Source organism: Gracilinanus agilis, chromosome 1, assembly GCF_016433145.1.
Source record: "Gracilinanus agilis isolate LMUSP501 chromosome 1, AgileGrace, whole genome shotgun sequence".
NCBI classification, from domain to species: Eukaryota; Metazoa; Chordata; class Mammalia; order Didelphimorphia; family Didelphidae; genus Gracilinanus; species Gracilinanus agilis.
In genome coordinates, this window is record NC_058130.1 from 729,546,057 (window position 1) to 729,569,864 (window position 23,808).

At 37.4% G+C, this 23,808-nt stretch overlaps 1 protein-coding gene across 1 annotated transcript in view; it reads left to right on the top strand.

Annotated features, from left to right (window-relative positions):
- BTBD2 (BTB domain containing 2) overlaps positions 1–23,808 on the top strand; it is a 161,119-nt gene that overhangs the window by 57,138 nt on the left and 80,173 nt on the right. The window contains exon 7 of the mRNA XM_044685347.1: positions 20–278. Within this exon, the coding sequence (XP_044541282.1) occupies positions 20–278 (259 nt within the window). The remainder of the gene's footprint in view (positions 1–19; positions 279–23,808) is intronic.

The following is a 23,808-nucleotide window of genomic DNA, read 5'->3' on the forward strand; positions in this document are numbered from 1 at the left end:
GCCTCTGCCCAGGCCGCAGGGAGCGGCGGGGCAGGCTCGGCCGTGGCGGCGGCGGCGGCAGCCCCCGGCCCGGGTCCGGCCCCCGCTCCGGCCCCGCCCGGGGCCGTAGGGGCGGCGGCGGCGGGGCTGGTGCTGCACCGTGAGCCCGTCTATAACTGGCAGGCGACTAAGCCCACGGTGAAGGAGCGTTTCGCCTTCCTCTTCAATAACGAGGTGCTCAGCGACGTGCACTTCCTGGTGGGCAAAGGCATGAGCTCGCAGCGCATCCCCGCGCACAGGTGAGCCCCGGGGACCCCTACTGTGCGGGCGGAGGGAGACCTCGAAGAGCGGTAGAAGGGGATGACTCCCTACAAAGAAAGAGCTAAGCAGCCTTGGAAAGCCACACGGGGTGCTCCGAGAGAGGGGGAGGATGAGGATGAGCCCCCTGCAAAGAAAGAGACAGACAGCCCCGGTGAGCTAAGGAGGGTTACACACCCCTCCTGCATCCCCCTGCCAGCTTCTCGGGTAAGAAAGAGCCAGGCGGCCATTGGAGAGTCACAGGGGGTGCCCTCAGAAAGGGGGAGAATAGAAATGGCCTCCATCCAAAAAACCCATGAAAAGAAAGAACTAGGCATCCTCCGGAGATCCAGAAAGCTTGCCCCCAGATAAGGGGAGGATGGGAATCACCCCTTGAAAGCCAGGTAGCCCTGGAGAGCCAAGAAGTGCAACGCCAGGTAGGGGGAGGATGGGGATTTCATATAACCCCCTTCCCCAATTCTATTTTCCAATCGTAATCTCAATCCCCTGAAAGAAAAAATGCTAGGCAGCTCCTTGAGGAGTCAGAGGGCTGTGTCCAGATAAGAGGAGGATGGTGTTAGCTACCCATTGGAACCTCTTCCCCCCATTGTACCCCCAGACTCCTAGAACAGAAAGCGTTGAACAGTCCTCAAAGAGCTACAGAGGGAGTGTCCAGTTAGAAGAATAATGACGATGTTCCCTCATCTAAACGCTTCCTTCACACACTAATAATACCCCACCCTAGCCACCCTTCAGGGGAAAAGCTGGGCAGTCCTCCAAGAGCCACTGAGAGAGCCTACCAGTTATGAGCATGATGATGAGGGCCATTCATTAGAAACCCCCCTACTATTGTACCTGCCAATTTCCCCGTAAGGAAAAAAGCCTGACTGTCCTCAGAGAGCCACAAAGGAAGCCTCCAGTTATGAGCACAGTGATCCCCCCTCTTCTGACCTCCCCCACCCCCCACTATTGTACTCCTCCAGCACCTCCTGCAGGGAAATCCCCAAGATTTCCTTTCAGGAAGGAGCCTTCAGTTATGAAGATGATGATAATAGGCCTTCTTCTGAAATCCTTACACTATGGAACCCCCTTAAGCCCCCCACTCCAGCCCTGCAGAGAAAAAGAAGGACAGTTCTTAGATAACCACAGAATATAATAATGACCCCCTCCCTGGCATTATACCCAGATATCCTGTTGCTGTTACCTCTCTTTAGACTCACCAAGGCCCCTCCCCACTGATTGCCCTTTGCCACTTTCTGCAGACCAAGCTCTCTGTAGTCTTTGATCTTAACTCTTTCCCTTTCAGACCCTTCATCATTCCCCTCTCCAAGGACCCTTTTTTATAGATCTTGGTATTCTCAGTTTTTTCTGAACCCCCTTCCTTTGATACCTTTTTTCTTATTTCTTAAAAAAATAAAAATCCCTAGGCCCCTTCTTAGACTATACCTTCCTATCCTCTAGGTGTCAGTCCCTAAATTCCCTCTTTTTTCATTATCCTTCCTTTCCTTGTTCTCCAAGTGTCCCCCCCACTTCAGAGATCACCCACAGGGGTCATACCTTCTATTTTCTCACTGTTACTTTTCAGAATTGGGATTCTTTCTATCAGATTTGTTCTGCCCTCTCTTTCCCTCACCCTCCAATTACTTTCCCTTTTCGGACCTCAGTTTCTGTTTGTAAACTGATTGGTTTGGATCAGATACTCTAAGGACTCTATGGTTTGATTTCACCTTGAACCCTTAATTTTTTTTTTTTTTTAAACCCTTAACTTCGGTGTATTGTCTCATAGGTGGAAGAGTGGTAAGGGTGGGCAACGGAGGTCAAGTGACTTGCCCAGGGTCACACAGCTGGGAAGTGGCTGAGGCCGGGTTTGAATCTAGGACCTCCTGTCTCTAGGCCTGACTCTCACTCCACTGAGCTACCCAGCTGCCCCTTGAACCCTTAATTCTTAAACAGTCTCTCAAAAAACAAAGGAAGCAGTGGGTAAACTTTAGCTCTCTTCCTTTAACTGCCCACTGGCCCATTGATCTTTTCACATCAGTTTTCTCCCTCCTCCCACCACAATCTGTAGGTAGGTAATAAATATCTCTTGGTCACTTGGTTATTGTATAAGATAGCTACTTAAGATAGCTTCTCTTTCATTCCTACCTTCTTGTATTACAGCTCTTACTGTATATACCTGCATTTAAAGTTTTTGAAGGCAGAGCCCATGACCATATTCCTTTTGTGTTCACCATGATAGTAGGGCATGAAAATAATACTTGTTGAACTGCAAATGCTTTATTTTCTCTGGGAGGCCTTTCTTGACCATTCTACCCCATAGAGGTGGTTCCTTCCTCTGAAATGTGGCAGTTATGATTTATGCTACTTATTTGAGACTCATTACTTATTCCTTTGTATAATTATTTTTAATACAAAACATTCTCTCTCCCTAGTCAGTTTATGCAAAGTCAGTGACCAGCAGCCCATGAAAATAGCAACTAGTACTAGTCCCTTGTGAAGACACTTGGATTAGGAGAAGGAAGGAAACAGTCATTTTTTATTACCTATGGTTTTCCTGGCACTGTACTAACTGCTTTACAAATATCTTGTTTGGTCCTGAATTTGGACTCAGAAGACTCAAATTTGAATAAAGCCTTGATACCTTAATAGCTGTGTGACCTTGGGCAAATCATTTAATTACTGATATGAGGAGGAAAGAGGGTGATGCAATTGAACATACACCTTCTCCTGGCCAAGCCTGAGATGAATAGGGAAGACATTTTAGAGAAGACAAGGCATTTTTAGTTCAGTAGATTTCAAAATCATAAATGTTTGGCAACTTAGAGTATATAAAAAGCATAACATAGCCCCTGCCTCTCAGGGTTTACATTTAAGTTGTACAGTGCAAGAGCTAGATTACAAGCTGTGAGACATGAAAGGGAAGAAAGAAGTCAGAAATATCATGGCCTACTAGAGCATAAATAGGCTATAAGAAGGAGAAAACTAAACTGGTGTTGACTTTCACCTTAAATATTGTGATCTTTTTTATGAGTGTTGACTGAATTGCAATTTAATAGGCGTTCATTCTCCCCCTGGCAGATTGCTGTGCTCGCCCAAGCTCACCATACACAACTAGAATTTTCTATTGTGCTTTCAACCCAAGTGTTCCTTTTTTACCTTTATCTGTGTCATCCATTTCTCTAGCCACCTTTCCTTCTGCCATGTTGTTTTTTTTTTAATTTTTTTTAAACCCTAATATCTTTTTTTTTTATATATCCTTCTGTATTAATTTTTTTATTTGTTATAGGGCTAGGCAATGGGGGTTAAGTGACTTGTCCAGGGTCACACAGCTGGGAAGTGTCTGAGGCTGGATTTGAACTTAGGACCTCCTGTCTCTAGGCCTGGCTCTCAATCCACTGAGCCATCCAGCTGCCCCTGCCATATTGTTTTTATCTTCCTAGGGATCTTTGTAAATTATTTTTGTATCTTAGACTTTACACCAGATTTTTTATTGTCATTTTCAATAAAAAGATACTTTATTTTCTCTTGAAGTTACAAACTTTTTCAGCCTCAAATGCCTTTCTTTTTGTGTGTCATTAATAGACAATGTACTTTAAGGAGTAAAGTTGCACATAGAGTATAAATAGGAAGAGCTCTATAAATAGGAGGCAAGAGAGTCTACTAGGCCCCTCCTTGTTCCTCATGAGGCAGATGTGGCTCCCAGGGCTTCTGGCTCCCAAACTGTTACTTTTTCTGCTACATGCTGCTGCCTCTTCTTCCCCAGACTGTCTTTTGTTGCTCTAGAGCTGTCTTCAGGTGGAATTGATGTTTTGGCAACTTCACCCATGGGTCCAATATGGAGTCTGATGGGCCTTTGATCTGAAATTTTTATTCAGCAACCTGATTGTTTTATAGAAGAAAAGGGTTGATGGTCCCAAATGAAGACGAGAAGGCAAATGGTAACTGTTAATAATAATTGAGGACAATTAAGTCCTCTTGTGTTTGAAACCAAGACTTCTTCAGAAGGAAATTGTGTAGAATGGAAAAACCTTACATTAATTGCTTTCTGAATTTGTGGGGAGGAGATGTTCATAGTTGAGTATACCAGGAGTGCAGTATAGATATTTGATGTAGAGGAGATCTGCCTTAACTACTTAAGAGTAAAATGCAGTAACTTTTGGCTGTGGGTGCACACTATTGGCTAGATAGGAATGTTAGTTATTACTTTCGGTTTATTATGGCATTCATTTGAGCTGCATATTTAGAAGCACCTTGGTAGAGTGGAAAGAACACTGGTAACAGTACTATGAGTCTGGGAACCTAGATTCTGATTCTGACTTTCATTGATTTGCTATGGAACTTTGGGGAAATTACTTTTCTCCTCTGGGTCTCTTAGTTTTACCATTTGCAAAACTAGAACCTTGAGTTATTGGCCCCTGACAATTCTAATGTTGTGATTTGTGTAGTTTTACAAGTTTGGAGGGTTTCACTGGAGATTTGATTTAGTTTCTTTAGTCTCCTACCCATTTTGCATAGTTTACTTAAGAGTGTTGTGTGTTCTGGATGGTAAAACATTATTTTAAAAAAGACATGGTAAAATATCTTAAAAAATAGACTTATCAAATATTTGTCAGTAATTGACTTTGGACAGTATATTTCCAAATGAACTACAGAATAATTTACAAGAAGTTGTTATTAAATGTTGCAATTGCATAGCCCTAAACAATTTAAAAAATACTTTTAGCAAAGGGTAAGAGATATAAGAATGATTAGTTACTTGTTAACCAGATCTCATGATTTTCAGATGGCACTAACTTGAAAAATAAAATTTTGAAATTTGGCAGCTGGACAGAGTAGTTGAACTTGCCTAATTAGGCCATTTTTGTTTTACTAGATACGCGGCTGGAGTATTTTTCAGCAAAAAAGAATTTTTATAGTAATTTTCTTTGTTGAAAGTACTGTAGAATGACAGTACAAATGATTTATCTTTATATAGGACTTGAAAATTTACAAAATGCATTCCTCTCAATTACCTTTTCAGGTAGGGTAGTATGTGTTATTTTCCCCATCTTATAGATGAAGGAATTGAGGCTTATGGTGTTTTAAGTTATTTATTGTCATAGTTGGGACTCTCATAGAATCAGAGGAACTGAAAGGTACCTTGGACTGTGTTCTTTCCAGTGTTTGCTGCTTCATAATAGAAAGTCTTCAAACCAGGAGACTTATTATTGATATTGAATTTACATTTGACACTTGGTACAGGATTATAAACATTCCCACTTATGTAGTTTAAGTTAAAATTGCTATTGTTTAGGGGGATCCAGACCTGTGACTTCATTGGGGCAGAGAACATATCTTGAGGAAATTCCTTCAATCAATATAAGTCAGCACCTGAGGGGGAAGAGGAAAAGACACAGTTATTCAGGGAGAAAGAAAAGAGGGAAGGAGATGAAGAGAGAGAAGGAGAAAGAGAAAATGATTGAATTTATTAAGCCCTTACTAGGTGCCAGGCACTAGTCTAAGAATACAAACAAAAGAGTACCCTCAAAAAGCTTATATTTTAGTAGTAAAAGACTATATAAAAGAGAGCTGGAAAGGTAGAGTAGGGGAAGGTACCTGACCATGGGCAGGGTGCAGAAATATTCTGGGGAATTGTGGGTTTGAAGTGGACATGGCTTCCTTAAATAGAGGTTCAAGAGAGGAACTCACAAAGAGAAAAAGCTGTTTTATCGAAGACAGCAGGAGAAGGTAGAAGTAGAGGTAGAAGTAGAGAGTAGTGAGTTTTTCTGGTTTTAAGCCCAAATTAAGCAGCACTCTCAAGTGCGTGGGAACCAGAGTATAATATAATTGGGAAATAGTTTACAATTTAACAAAAATATAATAGAACCTAGATATTAACATCTTAAAATATGTGACCAGCAGGATTCTTGTGTGTAAATGGCTCTCTTTTCTTTTTTGAGGTTGACACCCTGGCCCAGAACACTGAGAGATGGTGATTTGGAGGTGGTCATGCAGTCTGTGTATGTCAAAGGCTAGAGCCCAGCTCTTTCTAACTTAGGGATTGCTTCCCTGTATTCTCTCTTATGCTGCCTCTAGTGTCTAGTACATCAAGAGATATTTTTGGGATAACTGTGACAAGTCCTCAGGTGATAATTGGCTTAAACAATTAATACTTATAAAGTATGAGGTACCACTAGGGGGAGTTCTAAAAATGAATCTATCAAGAGATCAGTCAATCAATAACTTTATTGATATACACCTAATAATTATAATCCTTATCAGTATATAATCAAGTCCAGAAGACTGCTATAGAGAGACATTTGGGGGTGGTAGGGAGCATTCCTAACTGGAGAGGATTGGAGAAAGACTTTATGAAAGGTGATATTTGACCCTGGGCATTAGAAAGGTGAGTTGGATTTTAAATGGTAGAGATGGGGTTGGTGTGGGTAGAGAGGATTTTTGAGGAAGGGGAACCAGGATTGCTAAAGGCACAGAGATAAGAAAGCATAAACTGTGCATGAGGCACTGTGAATAATTTAGTTTGGCCAGATTATTTGGCAGATAAAGCTGCCAGAGTAGGTTGGGTACAGATTGTGGAATATTGGGTTAAGGAGCTTGGACTTAAATAATTTTTTAGCAGAGTAGTGAGAACAAAGTAATGGGTATAGGAAGATTAACCTGGTAGTTCTATGGGACCAGAAGATCTCAAGGTAAGATAACCAGTTATGAGAGGCCATTATAGTTGTTCAGGCTAGATAATAATAATTAAAAACGATGATTAGAGCTAGCATTTATATAGAGGGTTGTAAAGAGTATGGTAATTGGGGTGGTCACGGTGGAAATGAATTTGAGAAACTTTATTAAGGAAAAATCAATAGGATTTGCTGACTAGGTATAGGGTTTGAGTGGGAGGAGTCAAAATCATAGATTTTAGAGGAGTAAGGAATCTATTCTAACAGGTCATCTAATCTGAATGGTCATATTTCACAGATGACTATAATTTTAGGCTTACTGTAGATCAGTGGTCCCCAAACTTTTTTGGCCTACCGCCCCCTTTCCAGAAAAAATATTATTTAGCCCCTGTAATTTTTAAAAAAATTTAATAGCAATTAATAGGAAAGATAAATGCACCTGTGGCCATCACTGCACCTCTGGATCGCTGCAGCACCCACCAGAGGGCGGTAGCGCCCACTTTGAGAATCACTGCTGTAAATGACTGGGTAGGTAGATAGTTCTTTTGTATTCTCTTCTGGTCAATAGAGATCTTGCCATATGAAGATCAGTTGACTAGGGAATTTTATTCTGGATAAGTGGAGATTTATTGGGGAAGGAGAAAAAAAGGGTATCCTATGATCACTGTCTTCTGTAATCTTTGAAAGATTGGTAATGTAAAACAGGTATTAAGACCCAACCCCTCTTAATTTCAGTGCCTTCCTTCTGTTAATTATTCTCTATATAGCTTGCTTTGTATATATGTGCATGTTGTTTCCCCCATTAAATTGTAAGCTTCATGAGGGCAAGGACTGCCTTTTGCCTCTTTGTATCCCCAGAACTTAATAAATGCTTTGCACGTAAGTAGGCACTTGATAAATATTAATTGATTGATTGATAGTAGCAGAATTTGAAGTAAGCATCAAAGGATGGGAAAATGTAGAGCATGTACTGAAGCTAGAGAGTGATTTTGTTTACCTGAAACATGAAAGAGAATAACAGCAGGTAAGATTGGTAGAGTGTGGTGCCTAACTGGAGGGCTTTGAATGCCAGGCAAAAAAGTTTTAACTCTACCCCCCAGGAGGTAGAAGCCTACTGAAGATTTTTGACCAAAAGAATGACATGATTAGATTTTTGCATAAGGAAGATGACTTTGGCTGGAATATATAGGATAGATTGGACATGAGAGAATGGAAGAAGGAAGGACATGTAGGATGTTGTTATAATAGTCTGGATTCGTGGTAATGAGGACCCATTCTTGGTCAGAGCAGAAGGAATAGAGATAGAATGTGAAATTTAAAAATATTTTATGGTGGAGGGATAGATTGAATAGAACTTGAATGTACATGAGAAGAGAAGAAAGACTAAAAAGAGAGTCCCATATTTTTGAACATAATAGACAGAGCTGGGGGAATGAAGAAATTGCTAAGAGGAGAGAATATATATAGAGAAGAGGGCCAAAGATATAAAGTTGGAAGACACCCATTTTAAAGTGTCAAAAAGAAGATAAAAGAGCAAAAGAGTTGAGGCAGAAGGAAAACCTAGTGAATATGGCATCTTGGAAGCTAAGGAAGGGGCATGTCAACAGTGCCAGTTGCTGAAGAGAGATAAAAAAGAATGAAGAATGAAAAAGGGCCTTTGGATTTGATTAAATGGTGATGTTTAAGAGTAGTTTTTATTAGTTGTAGGAAAAGAATCCTGAATATAAAAGGTCTAAGGAAGTTGTACCATCAGGTATTGACAGTTTTTGAAAGGATATGAATAGGCAGTTTTCAAAAGAAGAAATGTCAGCTATCAACTATATAAAAATGCACTGTCACGTATAATGAGAGAAATAAAAATTAAAAACCACTCCGAGGGTCTACCATGTTAATCACTATTCATTAAACTCCAGTGGCCCCATATCTTCTTCAGGGTCACATATAAAATCCCATTTGCCAGTCAAAGACCTTTATACCCTGGCTTCCTTATGCCTTTCCAGGCTTCTTATCCCTTTCTCCTCCAAGAGTGTTGATTTTTGGTACCAATGACCTCCTTGCTGTTCCTCCAACCACAAGACACTTCCATTTCCCAACCCATTTTTCTTGGCTTTTTTGATTTCCTTTGAGTCTAAAATAAAATCTCATCTTTTGTGAGAAGGCTTACCTCATCCTTTGTAATGCCAGTGCTTGATTTTCTCCAATTTTGAGGTGTATGGGGTATTCAAGGAGGACTAGCACTTCTGGTGAAGGGTCTTGCTGAGCTCTTTCCAGGGCAGCTCATCTGCCTTTGGTGTCTGCCTTTCACCCAACTTTCTCAGCAGTTTGTTATATATATTGTACACAGTTGTCTCCCCTGTTAGATTCTGAGCTCCTGGCGGGCAGGAACTGTCTTTTGTACTTCTTTGTATCTTGAGCTGAGCACAGTTCCTGGCATATAGGAGGGTGCCGCATTAATGCTTATTTATTGACCAAAATTATCTATCAGATTGGCAAATGACAAAAAAGGAAAACAATAATTATTGGAGGCTCTGTGGAAGAACAGTCACTTATATACCTCATCAACATTGTTTAAGTATATTCTATGTAATTAGAAAAAACCTGCCCTTTTTCTCTATCTCATGTCTAATTGAGACATTTCAGCTCTACCAATAGGATTCCAGTGTAATCTGTGGTTCTCATTTACATGAAACAAAGACTCTCACAATATAACAGCTTTTGTTAGAAAATGTTAAAACATTAAAAAACAACAGAATCGAAGCATTGATGTGATGTATCATGTTAGACTTTTACTGTATATATTTAACTTCCTAATAAGAAATACATTGTTAGAAAGAGAGTTATACTTAAATTGTAACACAGAACAACAGGGGTGACATTTTGCTCAGTATAAAACATGAAGGAAGTCATTCCTGAAATCTTTTAAGACTTTGTTTTCCAGACTCTGTTCTCTGGAATTCTAGTGTCCTGAGGGCTAGGAATAAGGGGTTGGTGAAGGAAGGAAAGGAACAGTTGTCTGCTATGTGCCAAAAACTGTGCTGGTTATTTTACAAATATTAACTCATTTGATACAGCAACTTTGAGGTATAGGTGCTATTATCATCTCCATTTTGCAAATAAGGAAACTGAGGCAGACAGAGATTAAGTGATTTGCCCAGATTTATAAAGCTAGGATTAAAAAAATTTTTTTTTGGTACAATTACAGTAATACTTTTTTATTTTTCCCCATTTACATGTAAAAACAATTTTTGGTATTCATTTCCTGACATTTTGAATTTCACATTCTTTTCCCTCCTTCCCCTCCTTTGGCCCTGAGATAGTAATTTATTATTGGTTATATGTGTACTACCATACAAAACATATTTCCATATTCATTATATTGTGGAAGAAGACATTGAAATAAAACATGAAGAAAGTAGAGTGAAGGTTTAAGTCTGCTTTGATCTGCATTCAGACCCCATCAGTTCTTTCTCTAGAGGTGCGTAGTATTTTCATCATAAAACCTTTGGGATTGTCTTTGATCATTGTGTTGATGAGAATAGCGAAGTCATTCACAGTTGTTCATCTTACATTGCTGTGTATAATGTTTTCCTGGTTCTGTTTAGTTCACTTTGCACCAGTTCACATAGGTCTTTGCAGGTTTTTCTGAAATCCTGCTTATCATTTCTTAAAGTAGTATTTCACTACAATCACATACCATAGTTTATTCAGCTATTCCTCAATTGAGGAATCTCCTCAGTATCATAAAGAAAACTGCTATAAATATTTTTGTACAAAAAGAGTCTTCCTTTTAAAAAAATCTCTATATGTGAGATAAAAAGGAAATAATTGACAGAGAAAGTACTAGAATTAAGAGTGGTAAGGGAAAAGTTTTCTGTAGGAGATGAAATTTTATTTGGCAGTTGGAGGAAGCTAGGAGGTAGAAATGAAGAGGTAGAACAAGTGGAGGGACAGTCTGAGAAAATACATAGAGCTGAGAAACGGAGTGTCTTGTAAAATAATCAGGAAGTCAGTGTCACTGAATCAAAGAGTACATGTCCAGGATTAAAGTATAAAAAAAACTAGAAAGGTTGGGGAGGTGCTAGGCCATGAAGAGCTTTGAATGCCAAATAGGATTTTGTGTGTTGGATACTGGAGGTAATAGGGAGCCACTAGAGATATATAGAATGGGAGTGACATAGTCAGAACTTCATTTTTAGGAAAAGTGCTTTGGTGGCTGAATGGATTGAATGGGAGAAGCTTGAGACAGATAGAGCCATCTGCAGCCTAGTGCAGTGATCTAAGCATGAGGTGTATGCTGAGAATCTGCACCAGAGAAGTATCAGTGTCAGAGGAGAGAAGGGAGTGTAATACAGAGATGGTGAGAAAGTGAAAGAGACAGTCCTTGGCAAAAGCTTGGAAATGGGGATGAGAGATAGTGAGGAGTCCATGCAGACTCTAGATTGGGAATCTTAGAGGATGGTGTCAACCTCTAATAATAATATAGAAGGAAGGAGGGTTTTGGGGAAAGATAATGCTTTGTTTTGGATGAGTTGAGTTTAAGGTATCTCCTGGACATCCAATTTGCGTTTTCTGAAAGGAGATTGAGACTTGAGACTGAAGATCATTTGCTGCTTTCACTGAGTAACTCCTTGCCATTTGGTCAATAATATCTACTCCTACCTTACTCTTGTAAAATAGTATAGTCTCTGGCTTTGAGTTGTTTTCTGCTAGAATCTGAACATCTGGATGGAGGGTTCTCATAATAGTTATGGATTTGGATCTCATACTGCTCTGAAGTCAATATCACTGTAGATAGATTTTAGGTAGTCAAAACTGGAATTTCATGCAGGGTATGTATTTGTGTATTTGTTCTCCTGTCATCATTCTCAGTAAGTCTCAGGAAAAGATCAAGGAGTGTAAATTAACTGTTCCAGGTTTCTATGTAGTGAATTTAGTTGACTTGGGTTTCATGAGTCTCAGGTGCTCTGCTGTCATTGTTTCTAGTCTTTTTCCAAGTAAGAGAATCCATTTGTACAATTATTTGTTTTCTGCTGCCACATAGTTTGTTGTCTACTGCCAACCAAAATTTTAGACCCAAATTGTCTGGCATATTTGACATATATGGAATACATTTATAACATGCTTTGCAAGGTGGCAATGCTTTGCAAGGTTCCTCAGTTGGTATATGTAAATGTCAGACAACTCCTAGGTTCAAATCCGGCCTCAGACACTTTCCAGCTATTTGACCCTGGGCAAGTCACTTGACCCCCATTGCCCACCCTTACCATTCTTCCACCTATGAGCCAATACACAGAAGTTAAGGGCTTAAAAATAAATAAATAAATAAAAATTTTATATATATATATATATATATTTATTTATTTTTATAACAGAATTCCATAGAATTTTTTATGAGATAGATTTTGCTTCTTTTTAGTTTCATGTAAAAGTTGATTGTGCTTATGAATTGATTACATGGCATAATTTTATTGAATAACCCCCAGAAGCTATACCACATATTTTTTATGAGTAGGTTTCTTCAGGCACTGATGCCATAAGTGACAGCAGGACCCAATACATTTTTCTGATTCATTTAATGGAATGGACTAATTGTCATTTCCTGTTACTTGCTCCTAGCACTTGAACGTTTCTGAATCTTTCTAAGCATTGATTCACTAAATAAAATTTGAAAAGAAGAAACAGAATTTTTTAACCATTTATTAATATTCATTTTTAACATGGTTACATGATTCATGCTCCTACTTTCCCCTTCATCCCCCACACCCCCTCCCCCACACCCATGGCTGATGCACATTTCCACTGGTTTTAACATGTGTCATTGATCAAGACCTATTTCCAAATTGTTGATAGTTGCATTGGTGTGGTAGTTTTGAGTCTATATCCCCAATCATGTCCACCTCAACCCATGTGTTCAAGCAGTTGTTTTTCTTATGTTTCCTCTCCTGCAGTTCTTCCTCTGAATGTGGGTAGGAAACAGAATTTTTTTAGACAACTCAGATTGTAAAATTTGTAGGGCCTGATGGAAATTGTAATAGTATATATCTGTTGTTCTGCTTGAGAAGCAGAAGCCCATTCATTGTCAAGAACCATCTTGACCTATCAGACATCGTGGCTCTAAATAATAATAGCATCTACTCTGTGCCAGACTCTGGGCTAAGTACTTTACAAATATCATTTCATTTGATAGTCATCTCTTTTATCATAAACTTGGGTCTGGCTACTCTAGAAACATTTCTCATTACCTTTTAGATTATCAGTTATAGAAGGAACTTCATTGATGGATTCATTGTTGCTGTAATCTGATGAAGAATACTCCTCACTACCTCACAGACTGCAGTTGTAGCATTTCCATCACCAAATTCACTATCTGAAAGTTGACCACTAGATGAGAGAGATGAAATATTTCTTATTAGTTCTAAAATTTATTCATCAGTCAGACACTAAGATGCAAGCAAAAGCAATATTATTATGACAACTATACTATTTATATACCAAACCATAAATTCTAAAAATCTGAAAAAATATATTAATCTTGGGGTTTTAACAATATTTGGCCAATTCTACTGCTACTTCAAAATGAAATGACTAATATGGACAAAGAAATGATCCAATAGGAATAAATGAAGGAGAATTTTTTTTCTCTTATTTGCAACAAAAGTAGAAAGTATTGAATCATTTGCATTTAGTCCTTATAGGTAGAAGTACATTATTTGAAAAAAGTTTCTAGTATGCTAAGGAATTTTTATAACAAAAATATAGGAAAAGTTATGGAGTATGAAATAAAGGTACTTGTCTTTTTGAATTTCAAACATCTAAATTTTTTTTGTTCAGTTAATGTCCTTCCACTGGTACTTCCACTAAAATGAAAGAATCTAGGAGAATGGATAAGAAAGCAAAAGTCAATGATTTTCTATATATAAGAAACATATTTAAAGCAGGCATGTACAATATGAAAAAAGCTTAGCACTTTAGGGATTGAAAAACATTTTTTATAGCTGCGTGAGGTAGTATCATGTTTCCTTTTTTGCAGATATTTGGATTAGAGGATAAGTAATACATCCATGGTTAATGTTGGAGTATTCCCTGAAAAATTACCATATTATAAATATTTTTACCTTTTCCAATTTACATTCAATTTATGTATATTGAGATAGTTCTTCATGCCTGAGGCCTCATAATCTTAAATAAAATGGAAAAGCATTTATTAAGAACTTACTGTGTGTTAAGCAATGAGTTAAGCCCTGCGGGTACATATTAAAAATTGAGACAGTCTTTGCTCTCAAAAACTCTTGCTCTCATTCTAATAGTGGGAATGGGAGGGAGACAACATATAAAGAAAAGTTTAATAAAAATCATGACTTTTCTACCTATGGTGCTGAATGAAGTTTTAGTAAATGCATTGTATATTGTATGTTTGAAGACCAAAAGTATTCCTTAGGTAAGTCAATTTCGAAAATACTATTTTAGGAAGTAGGGAGAACTTAGATTGCTAGAATATTCTAATAAGAGTTGCTTTCCCATAGCATTCCTCGGAGGTGGAAGTGAGGAGTAGGGAAGAAACCTTTTCTTTGGGTTATGGTATGGGTTGAAATGCATAGTGATTCATTCAATCTTTGTATTAGTTTATCTTATGTATTGGAATAATATAGATGAATAAAAGTTGTTTGAAAAGTTGTTTATTTGTAGAGTAGTGCTAGAAAACACTGACTCTCCTTAAGGTAGACTTCAAAGTGAAAATTCAGAGAATGTGATGCATTGATTTGTTGGCTACTCTCTTGCAGTCTTGACCATGGGTAACCATCTCCCAATCTCCTTTAGTCATGGCATGGATTAGCCAGCAGATAGAGAGGCAATGTGAAAGGCTGCTGATGTTTCTAGTTGTTAAAAGAGTTTCTTAATCTGGCCTTAGAGATTTGAGTCAAAGCTAGCAGTGTGGTAATATGGAAAGGAAACATTCAGAGGGTTCAAATGCCATATCTGTTCCAGGATGACTTTCTCTGGACAACTTCAAAGATCTATCCTGGTTCTAAAGTTCTTATAATAAAGCATGAGCCTAAAGAAATCTTCACTCAAAGGAGGCCATATGGTATAATGGAAAAAGTCTACAACTGGTAGTTTTGCACTGATACTATTATAACCATGCTTGTGACCTTAACAAGTCATACTATATACTTTAGTTTTCTTATCTGTAAAATGAAAGGATTAGACTAAATAATCCCTTAACTCCCTTTCACCCCTCAAATTCCATTTCCTCTGTTTTTTCCACCTAGTTTTTCTCTTATTATGGTGTGCACATTTTTGTATGCTTCAGTTCAGCCCCAAAGGGGGATAGCAATTATTTCATAGCTTTATTCCTACTATTGAAATATCAGATATTATGTTATCTCAAAACAGTCTCAAGAAACTGTTTCTGTGGGTGTTAGGTAGCATTGTTCTTTCTTTGCAGATAGAGAAACTAAGGCATAGAAAGATAATCTTAGCCTGGATTGAGTTGATAGTCTAGGCCAGTAGTACTTAGTCTTTTCAAAGTTAATCTTGGAATCTAAGTAATAAAAGACTGTCAGGGACCATCTAGTCTAATCTTACTTGAACCCAGTCTACAACATTCTTAACAAGTAGCCATCCAACCTCTGCTCAAAGGCCTCCAAATGAGGGAACTGATAACCTCCTGAAATAGTCCATTCTACTTTGGCGTAGTTCTAATTTTTATGAAACCTTTTCTTACATCAGGTCTAAATGTGTCTTTGCAACTTCTGCTTGTTCCTGCTCTTGCCCTCTGAGGCAAGCAGAATAACTCTGATCTCTTTCCCACATTATTATTATGGCTTCCTTAAATCTTCTCTTCTCCATGCTAAAAATCCCCTGTTCCCATCAACCAGTCCTACTATGGCATGGTCTCTCCTGGTTTCTGAAGATGATATTTAATCCAAAATATGATGCCCTGTGGGTAGCTAGGTGGCTCAGTGGTTTGAGAGCCAGGTTTAGAAGTCCTGGATTCAAGTCTGGTCTCAGATACTTTCTAGCCATGTGACCTAGGGCAAGTCACTTAACTGCCATTGCCTAGACCTTACTATTCTTCTGCCTTGGAACCAATACTCATTATTGATTCTAACATGGAAGGTGAGGTTTTAAAACAACAGCTACAAGAACAAATATGATGCCCAAGGCTTAATACAGTATTCTAGGCCAGAGTCTGTTGTCACCATTGCCTCTCATTATGGACACCTCCCTCTTAGGCCTGTGGTAGCATCTGTTTTCTTTGGGCTTCCATTACACATCATTGAAACAGATTGAGCTTGCATTCTGTTTGAGCTTTCATGGTTTTTTTTTTTTCCATAGGGACTACTGTCTTAGGCATACCTCCCTATCCTGGATCTGTGAATTGATTTTTATATTCAGTTCTATTCAGTGAGTCTACTTTGTGTTCAAGGCAGAGAACCTATATTCCTTTTTTTTTTTTAATTTTTTTAAAAAACCCTTAACTTCTGTGCATTGGCTCCTAGGTGGCAGAGTGGTAAGGGTGGGCAATGGAGGTCAAGTGATTTGCCCAGGGTCACACAGCTGGGAAGTGGCTGAGGCCAGATTTGAACCTAGGACCTCCCATCTCTAGGCCTGACTCTCAATCCACTGAGCTACCCAGCTGCCCCTATATTCCTTTACAGTTACTTAAGGAGCCTTACATTTTCCCACCCTTCCAGACATTTATTTTATCTACCTCTCACTCTCCCACCCCCATCAAACAACACAAGAAGAAAAAAAAAGAACAACAAATAGGCATAGTCAATCAAAGTAAATTCCTTCATTGATCATTTCCACTTACCCTAGACAGAAGGTATTCCATCCAGTCAATCACTCAGTAAATATTTATTAAATTGCCTACTATGGGCCAGGGATTGTGCTACCGTGAAGTTCTTTTAGGGGATAGTTGTGAGTTTTTTGTTCTATACATACAGTATTGCTTGAGAGTAATAGGGTCACAGAAAACTTTGGGTAAAACATTAGGAATTGTTTTTACAGATTGCAACATGTTAATGATCCTTCATGTTGCAATTGCATGGTCAGTGTTTGAGTCTCTAAGTATCAGCTAGCATACAATATTGTCTTGAGATTTTAGTGAAAAGGAAGAGTTAACTCATAGACAGTTTGTGTGCTTCATTGATATGTCTATGGTATACAGTGAAAGTGAGGAAGTCCATCTTCACATTAGGTGGACTCAGTTGCAGTAAATTGTGGGAAAACCTGAATAAGAATGGTATGATGGGCAAGCATGGATACTTGCCAGCTATATATTATTTATTCATTTATTCATTCATTTATTTATTTATTTGTTTGTTGGTTGGTTTGTTTGTTTATTTATTTAATTATTTTAAACCCTTAACTTCTGTGTATTGACTTATAGGTGGAAGAGTGGTATGGGTAGGCAATGGGGGTCAAGTGACTTGCCCAGGTCACACAGCTGGGAAGTGTCTGAGGCCAGATTTGAACCTAGGACCTCCCGTCTCTAGGCCTGGCTCTCAATCGACTGAGCTACCCAGCTGCCCCTGCCAGCTATATTTTTGAAGCAAATATATGCATACTATGAATTCAAGTACTTATTATGTGCAGGCATTGAGGGATTACAAAGGCAAAAGTAGCCCTTTCTGTCAGGTAGCTCATATCCTAGTCGGGGAGTAAACCTGCACATAGTTATGTACATATAAGATATATGTGGGAAGTAATCTTAGAGAGAATGACTCCTTGAAGAAGTTGGGATTTACAGATTGATTTGCTTGCCAGCACCAGGAAGGGGGAAGGAAGGGAGAGAGGGAGACAATTTGGATCATATAACTTTGGAAAACTTATGTGGAAATTTGTTTTTCCATGTAATTGGTAAAATAAAATTTAAAAATAAAGTGGAGGGGGCAGCTGGGTAGCTCAGTGGATTGAGAGCCAGGCCTAGAGACGGGAGGTCCTAGGTTCAAATCTGGCCTCAGACACTTCCCAGCTGTGTGACCCTGGGCAAGTCACTTGACCCCCATTGCCTACCCTTACCACTCTTCCACCTATAAGTCAATACACAGAAGTTAAGGGTTTAAAATAAAAAAAAAAAAAGAAAAAGAAAGTGGAAAAAAAAGTTGGGATTTAAGCTAGTCTTTTAAAAAAAAACCCCTTTCTGTCTTAGTAACAACTCTGACAGAAGGGCAAAGGCTAGGCAAAAAGGAGTAAGTGACTTTCCTTTAGTTACATTGCTAGGAGGTGGATTTAAGCTAGTGTTAAAGGGAGCCCAGGGAGAGGTGAGAAAAAAGGACATTCTAAGCATGGGGGACAGCTATTGAAAAAACATGGAGTTGGGAGATGAGTGTCATGAGAGGAACAACAAAAAGACCTAGTTTCACTGGATTGTAAAGCTCATTGATAGGGAAGTAAAGTGTAAGAAAGTAGGATAGTAAGAAGGAGTGAGTTTGTAAAGGGCTTTAAAAACCAAACAAGAATTTTATATTTGATCCTTGGACGTATAAAAAACCACGGGAATTTATTAAGTAGGGGAAATTGCAGTTGTTTAGAATTCTTCTTTGGTTTGGAAAGCATTTTAATTTTTGTCTCTGTAAGAAGATCAGATTTCATGTAAGGTCTGGATTCGAGGATAAAATCAGATAATAGGTTTAACGTGTGTACAACTGTAAGCCATTCCATTTGTGTCTGGATGTGTGTGCATACACAGTTTGGATCCCTGATTTTATTTATTTGGGGAACTTTCTATTCTGAAACTTCTGCTAGGACAGATCTATAAATTAAGAAGTTAAATAATTTGTCCATAGTCTCATTGTTAACATGTGTCAGAAGTGAGATTCGAATGTTGGTGTTCCTTGACTCAGGACCAACTCTCTCTCCGCCACACTAAGCTGACTTTCATCTGTTTGTCATTATGACTAAATTGAAGATACAAGACACTCTTAAACAAGTGGTTTGGAGTAGGGTATTTGTTACATGGAAGGATCATCAGTAGAAATGATCTTTGTTTTAGGACTCTTAGAAGTTGCAGTTACAAAACCATATAATTTAATTCCATTAATAATTTGGAGAAATTTCAGAATTTAGACTCCAGATTAGGAAAAGTAGTTCTAAGTATTGCGGATTTTAAAATTAATATCCAATAACTAAATATTATATTTAATAAAGTTTTATTAATAATAACTAAAGTAAGAGATGTAGGTATTCAGCCTGCTCACCAGAACAAAAGAGGAAGAGGGAGGAGTTACAGCCAAATATAAAACAATAATGTGACCATGCAAACGTAAAGGTGCAGGAGAGATTAAAGGGAATTTTTGGAAAACTAAGGTACTTATGGGAGATGAAGTCCAAGGTTCAAAATCTCCATTTATACATACCCCCCTGTGATCTTTTGGGAGACCAGTCTCCCCAATGGATCATAAAAACATAATCAACATATAAATTGCAATAATTTGTGGATAAAAAGAAAAAAAAACAAAATTAATGATTAACAAAAAGCCAATTTTGGGGGCAGTCCCCTTTGGCAGAAGAGTATACATTCAAAACAAATGCTTTCAACCTCCCATAGTTCAGTTTCACATTCTAAAATTTACTATGGATCTCCTTGATGCAGTATGTGGTCTCTGCGGGCATCTTCATGGCGTCTTCTCCAAACAGGTTCATTGTCTGGATTCTGGGAGGAGGCAAATTTCTTATCCTAAAATTTCCTAAATTCAAATCAAAGTTACAATAATAACAAAGGCCCTCTTTAGGAAAATAATAACAAACAGGGATCACTCAGGAATACATGGGGGAGTTATAAAGTATATGAATCAATTGCAAAAGAAATCAAAAACATAAAAAAATCCACATAAAAGATAAAAAATAACTCGTGGATGAAATAAAAATGTTAGTCTTATGTCTAAAAAATCTAAGTAAAGGAAAAATAAAACTATAACAGATCCTTGAATCAGCGCTCAATTAAGGTGATTTAAGTAATTATGAACTTACCCAATCAGTAGCCAGGACTACAGAGAGTTTGCCACACTTATAAGAGAAAGAAAAGGACCAAAATTTCGTGTGAAAAGGTAAGTGTCTTTCCCCGGTTTGATTTGCCTGAACTTCTCAGGGATAGGGTGAGCTAGGGTAATGGCCAACCTTTTGTACTTGACTAGGCTTAAGCTCAGGGAAGTCAGGCATCTAACATATGTCAGAAAAGCTGCAACCCCAAATCCCAAACACTAGTTTCAGGTCCTTCAGTATTGGCATGACAAAGTTCTGTCAATCCTACCTGGATTGATATGGTCTTTTTTTACCTTGTGCTGCTAAGCACTGTGCAGTTTCTCACCAGTTCCATTTGGGACTGGGTGGTCTCCTTGACCTTGTGGCTCTTTTGTTTCCTTCTCCTGGAATCTGGCAGAATCATTAATCATAGTCCCATAATATTTAGCAATAATTGGCAGGTTACCACAGTCCTAGGCTTTTTGAGTATGCATTAATATTACAGCAAATATATTTATATTAAACTTATATTACTATAAAATCAAAAGAGATTAATATTGATAATATGTACTTTGGAAAAAATAATAAAAGAATGTTTTAAAAATCAAAATATATAACAGAATCAGTGACACACTGTGTTATCCAAGGGAGGTAGAATACAAAAATTCCTCATCAAGAAATGAGATCCATTTCCTTTTTAAACTTGGTCTTATCCACTGTGTGAGTACAAATAATTTTTACAAAATAACAGATATATAAAAACAAAACAGTAGTAGAGTAGATAACGCACATTCAAATCAAGAACCAAATTCCCAAAATTCACAATAGCCCAGTTATTGACAATAGCAAACAAACCCAATATTATATAGGATTTACAAGAGTTTATACATAGCCACTTGCTGTGTGATGTTTTTAAAAAAATCTATGAACTGATGGGTATATGTCACAAATTTTACAGATGTAACAATTCTTTCAACCTTGGCAAAATCAAAGACCTCTATATTGCTCAGGAAAATCTTTTTGGGGTCTAGAACATCACAAAGAAATCTAGATTGTTCTGGTGGAAATAAATTAAACTAAATAGTTAGAATATTGTGCATGCAGGAGCTCTTTTGGCTTCCTGCTTTATATATAAAAACTTTTGGTAAGAACTTCTATTTCGTTCTCTACCTTTAATACAACATTCTTATATGTGTGTGTGTGTGTTTGTACACACACACACACATACCTATCATCCATTCAGAAGGTATAAAGTCATTTCTAAAGACCCCTTATAAAATTACATTTTAAATTCTTAAGTCATTATATTCTCCAAGGTTGTATAAGCAACATGTGACTTTGTTAGTTAAGATAGCAAATCCAGGATACATAAGACTTATGGGTTTTTACAACTTAAAAAAAATTTTGTGTTTGATGTTATTGCGCTTTTTTTACAATAGTATGTTGTTACAGTAAAATCATAGGGAAATAGTACAGATAAAGAATCATAATAGAATAGATATTAATGAGATTAATACAGATAAATTTAAAAAATTTAAACCTTAAAGAAATCAGGAAATACAATAATAGAAGGAAATAACCAGTTACAAGCAGTGTAGTCAAAAATCCTTTTTACCAATCCCAGTAGGCTTGTTTACTATCTTGAGGGGAAAAGCTGAAAATAATTAGCAAGCAATAAACTTTCAGATCTCTTTTTAAGGTTATTTCCCTTCCCCCAGTATTTTCATCCATTCAGATTTCATTTGTCAGAGCTTTGAATTTCGTCATAGTGAAGAAGAATTCTGCACTGAACATAGTGTGCTCTACTTAATGTAAGAAATAAAATGGATATAAAAGGATAGATTTAAAAATATTACAGTTTTTAAAGATTTATTAATAGCCATTAGAAAAATGAAGCCACGTGCCATATTAAGAATTAGTTTGAAATACACAGACCCTGTTACCTCTTCCTCCCATCCTGGCTCCGCTCCAGATCACCAAAGAGGAAGTACTAATCCAGTCTCTCACTATTTATCCTTCTATCTGCATGATTATGCAAGAGAGGAAGCTAGTTGGCTCTTGGAAAATGTAGTTTGAAAGAGCCCTGAATGTCCATAGGAAGTATAGATCAGGGACCTCAGAATTAGTTCAAGGACTCCCAAATTTCCAATATCACATTCCCCCCGAGATCTGGAGAAAAGATTGGTCTTCCTGATGTGTCTTATAAACATAGCCAACTTTTAAATTACAGAAATTTAGGGATAAAAAGAAAAGAGGACAAAAATAATGATCCAATGATTGCTAGGCACATTGACAAAAAAGTCAATTAGGGGCAGTCCCCTTCAGCATAAGTGTACATTCAAAACAAATGCATTCAATTCCCCATAGTTCAGTCAACTGCACCTCAAAGTTCATTTTGAATCTTCATGATGCAGTGTAGTTTCTTCAGGCATCTTCATGGTGCCTTCTCCAAATAGGTTCATTGTCTGGATTCTGGGGAGATGGATGGCAAATTTCTTATTCTGAAATTACTCTCAAAAGAATTTAAACTTTACATTATAGATTATAAAACATACATTCCCTTCTGAGAATAACACATTCCTTCTGAAATTACTCTCAAAATAATTTAAATTTCACATTATAGATTATAATACAGACATTCTGATTACATACACCCCTCCCCGAGGAGAATTAATAACACATTCTCCCCTGAAGAGAGATAGGCCAACACCCAGATCAGCTAAGGATACATGGCTGAGTTTTTGGGGTTGTGTGAATCAATTGGCAAAAGAAATAAAGATAAAAAATCCAAATAAAAGAGAAAAAATAACTTATGAGTGAAATGTAAAATATCAAAGTCTTATGTGCAAAAATGTAAGGAAAAATAAACTTATAACAGGTCATTGAATCAAGGCCCAATTAAAGTGATTTAAGCAATTGTGCAATTACCCAATTCAATAGCCAGGACAACAGAAAGTTGCCACACTTATAAGAGAAATAAAAGGACCAAATTTTTGTGCAAGGGAAGTGTCTTTCCCTAGTTTGATTTGCCTGCACTTTTCAGGGATAGGGTGAGCCAGGATGATGGCCAACCTTTTGTACTTGACTAGGATGAAACTCAGGGAAGTCAGGCCTCTAACATATGTCAGAAAAGCTGCAACCCCGAACGCTAAGTTCAAGTCCTTCAGTATTGGCACAGAAGTTCCTCAATCCTACCTGGATTGATATGGTCTTTTTTTGACCTTGTGGCTCTTTTTCTTCCTTCTCCTGGAATCAGACAGAATTGTTAATCACAGTCCCATAATATTTACCAATAATTGGAGGGTTACCATAGTCTAAGGCTTTTGGGTGTGCATTAATATTATAGTAGTTATATATTTATATATTAAACTTATATTTGTAAAATCAAAAAGGATTAATATTGATTATATGTACTCTAAGTACAAAAAATGAGAAAAGGGTAAAAAGTCAATTCTATTAAAAAAATAAAAAAGAAAAGCAATAAGAAAATTAAAAATACAATGTCAAGTATAAAATGAGAGAAAACCCTCAAATACTGTATTGCACATAGAAGGGAAAAAATAATAAAATGTTTTAAAAATCAAAAAATATATATAGCTTAGAATTAGTGAAAGGTTTTTCACCCAAAAATGAGATCCATTTCCTGTTATGCTTTTGCCATGAACTCCTGTGAATGTAAATGGCTTTTATAAAATAGCATAAATTTATAATGCAATTCAAATAAAGTACCAAAATTTTCCAAATTTACAATAACACATTTAAAGGCAATAGCAAACAAACCCATTAATATAACCACTCACTGTGATGTTTAAAAATGTATACTTTGTCACAATTCAAGAGGTATAGTAAAACATTCAACCTTGGCTGAGATATTTTTAACAAAATCTAT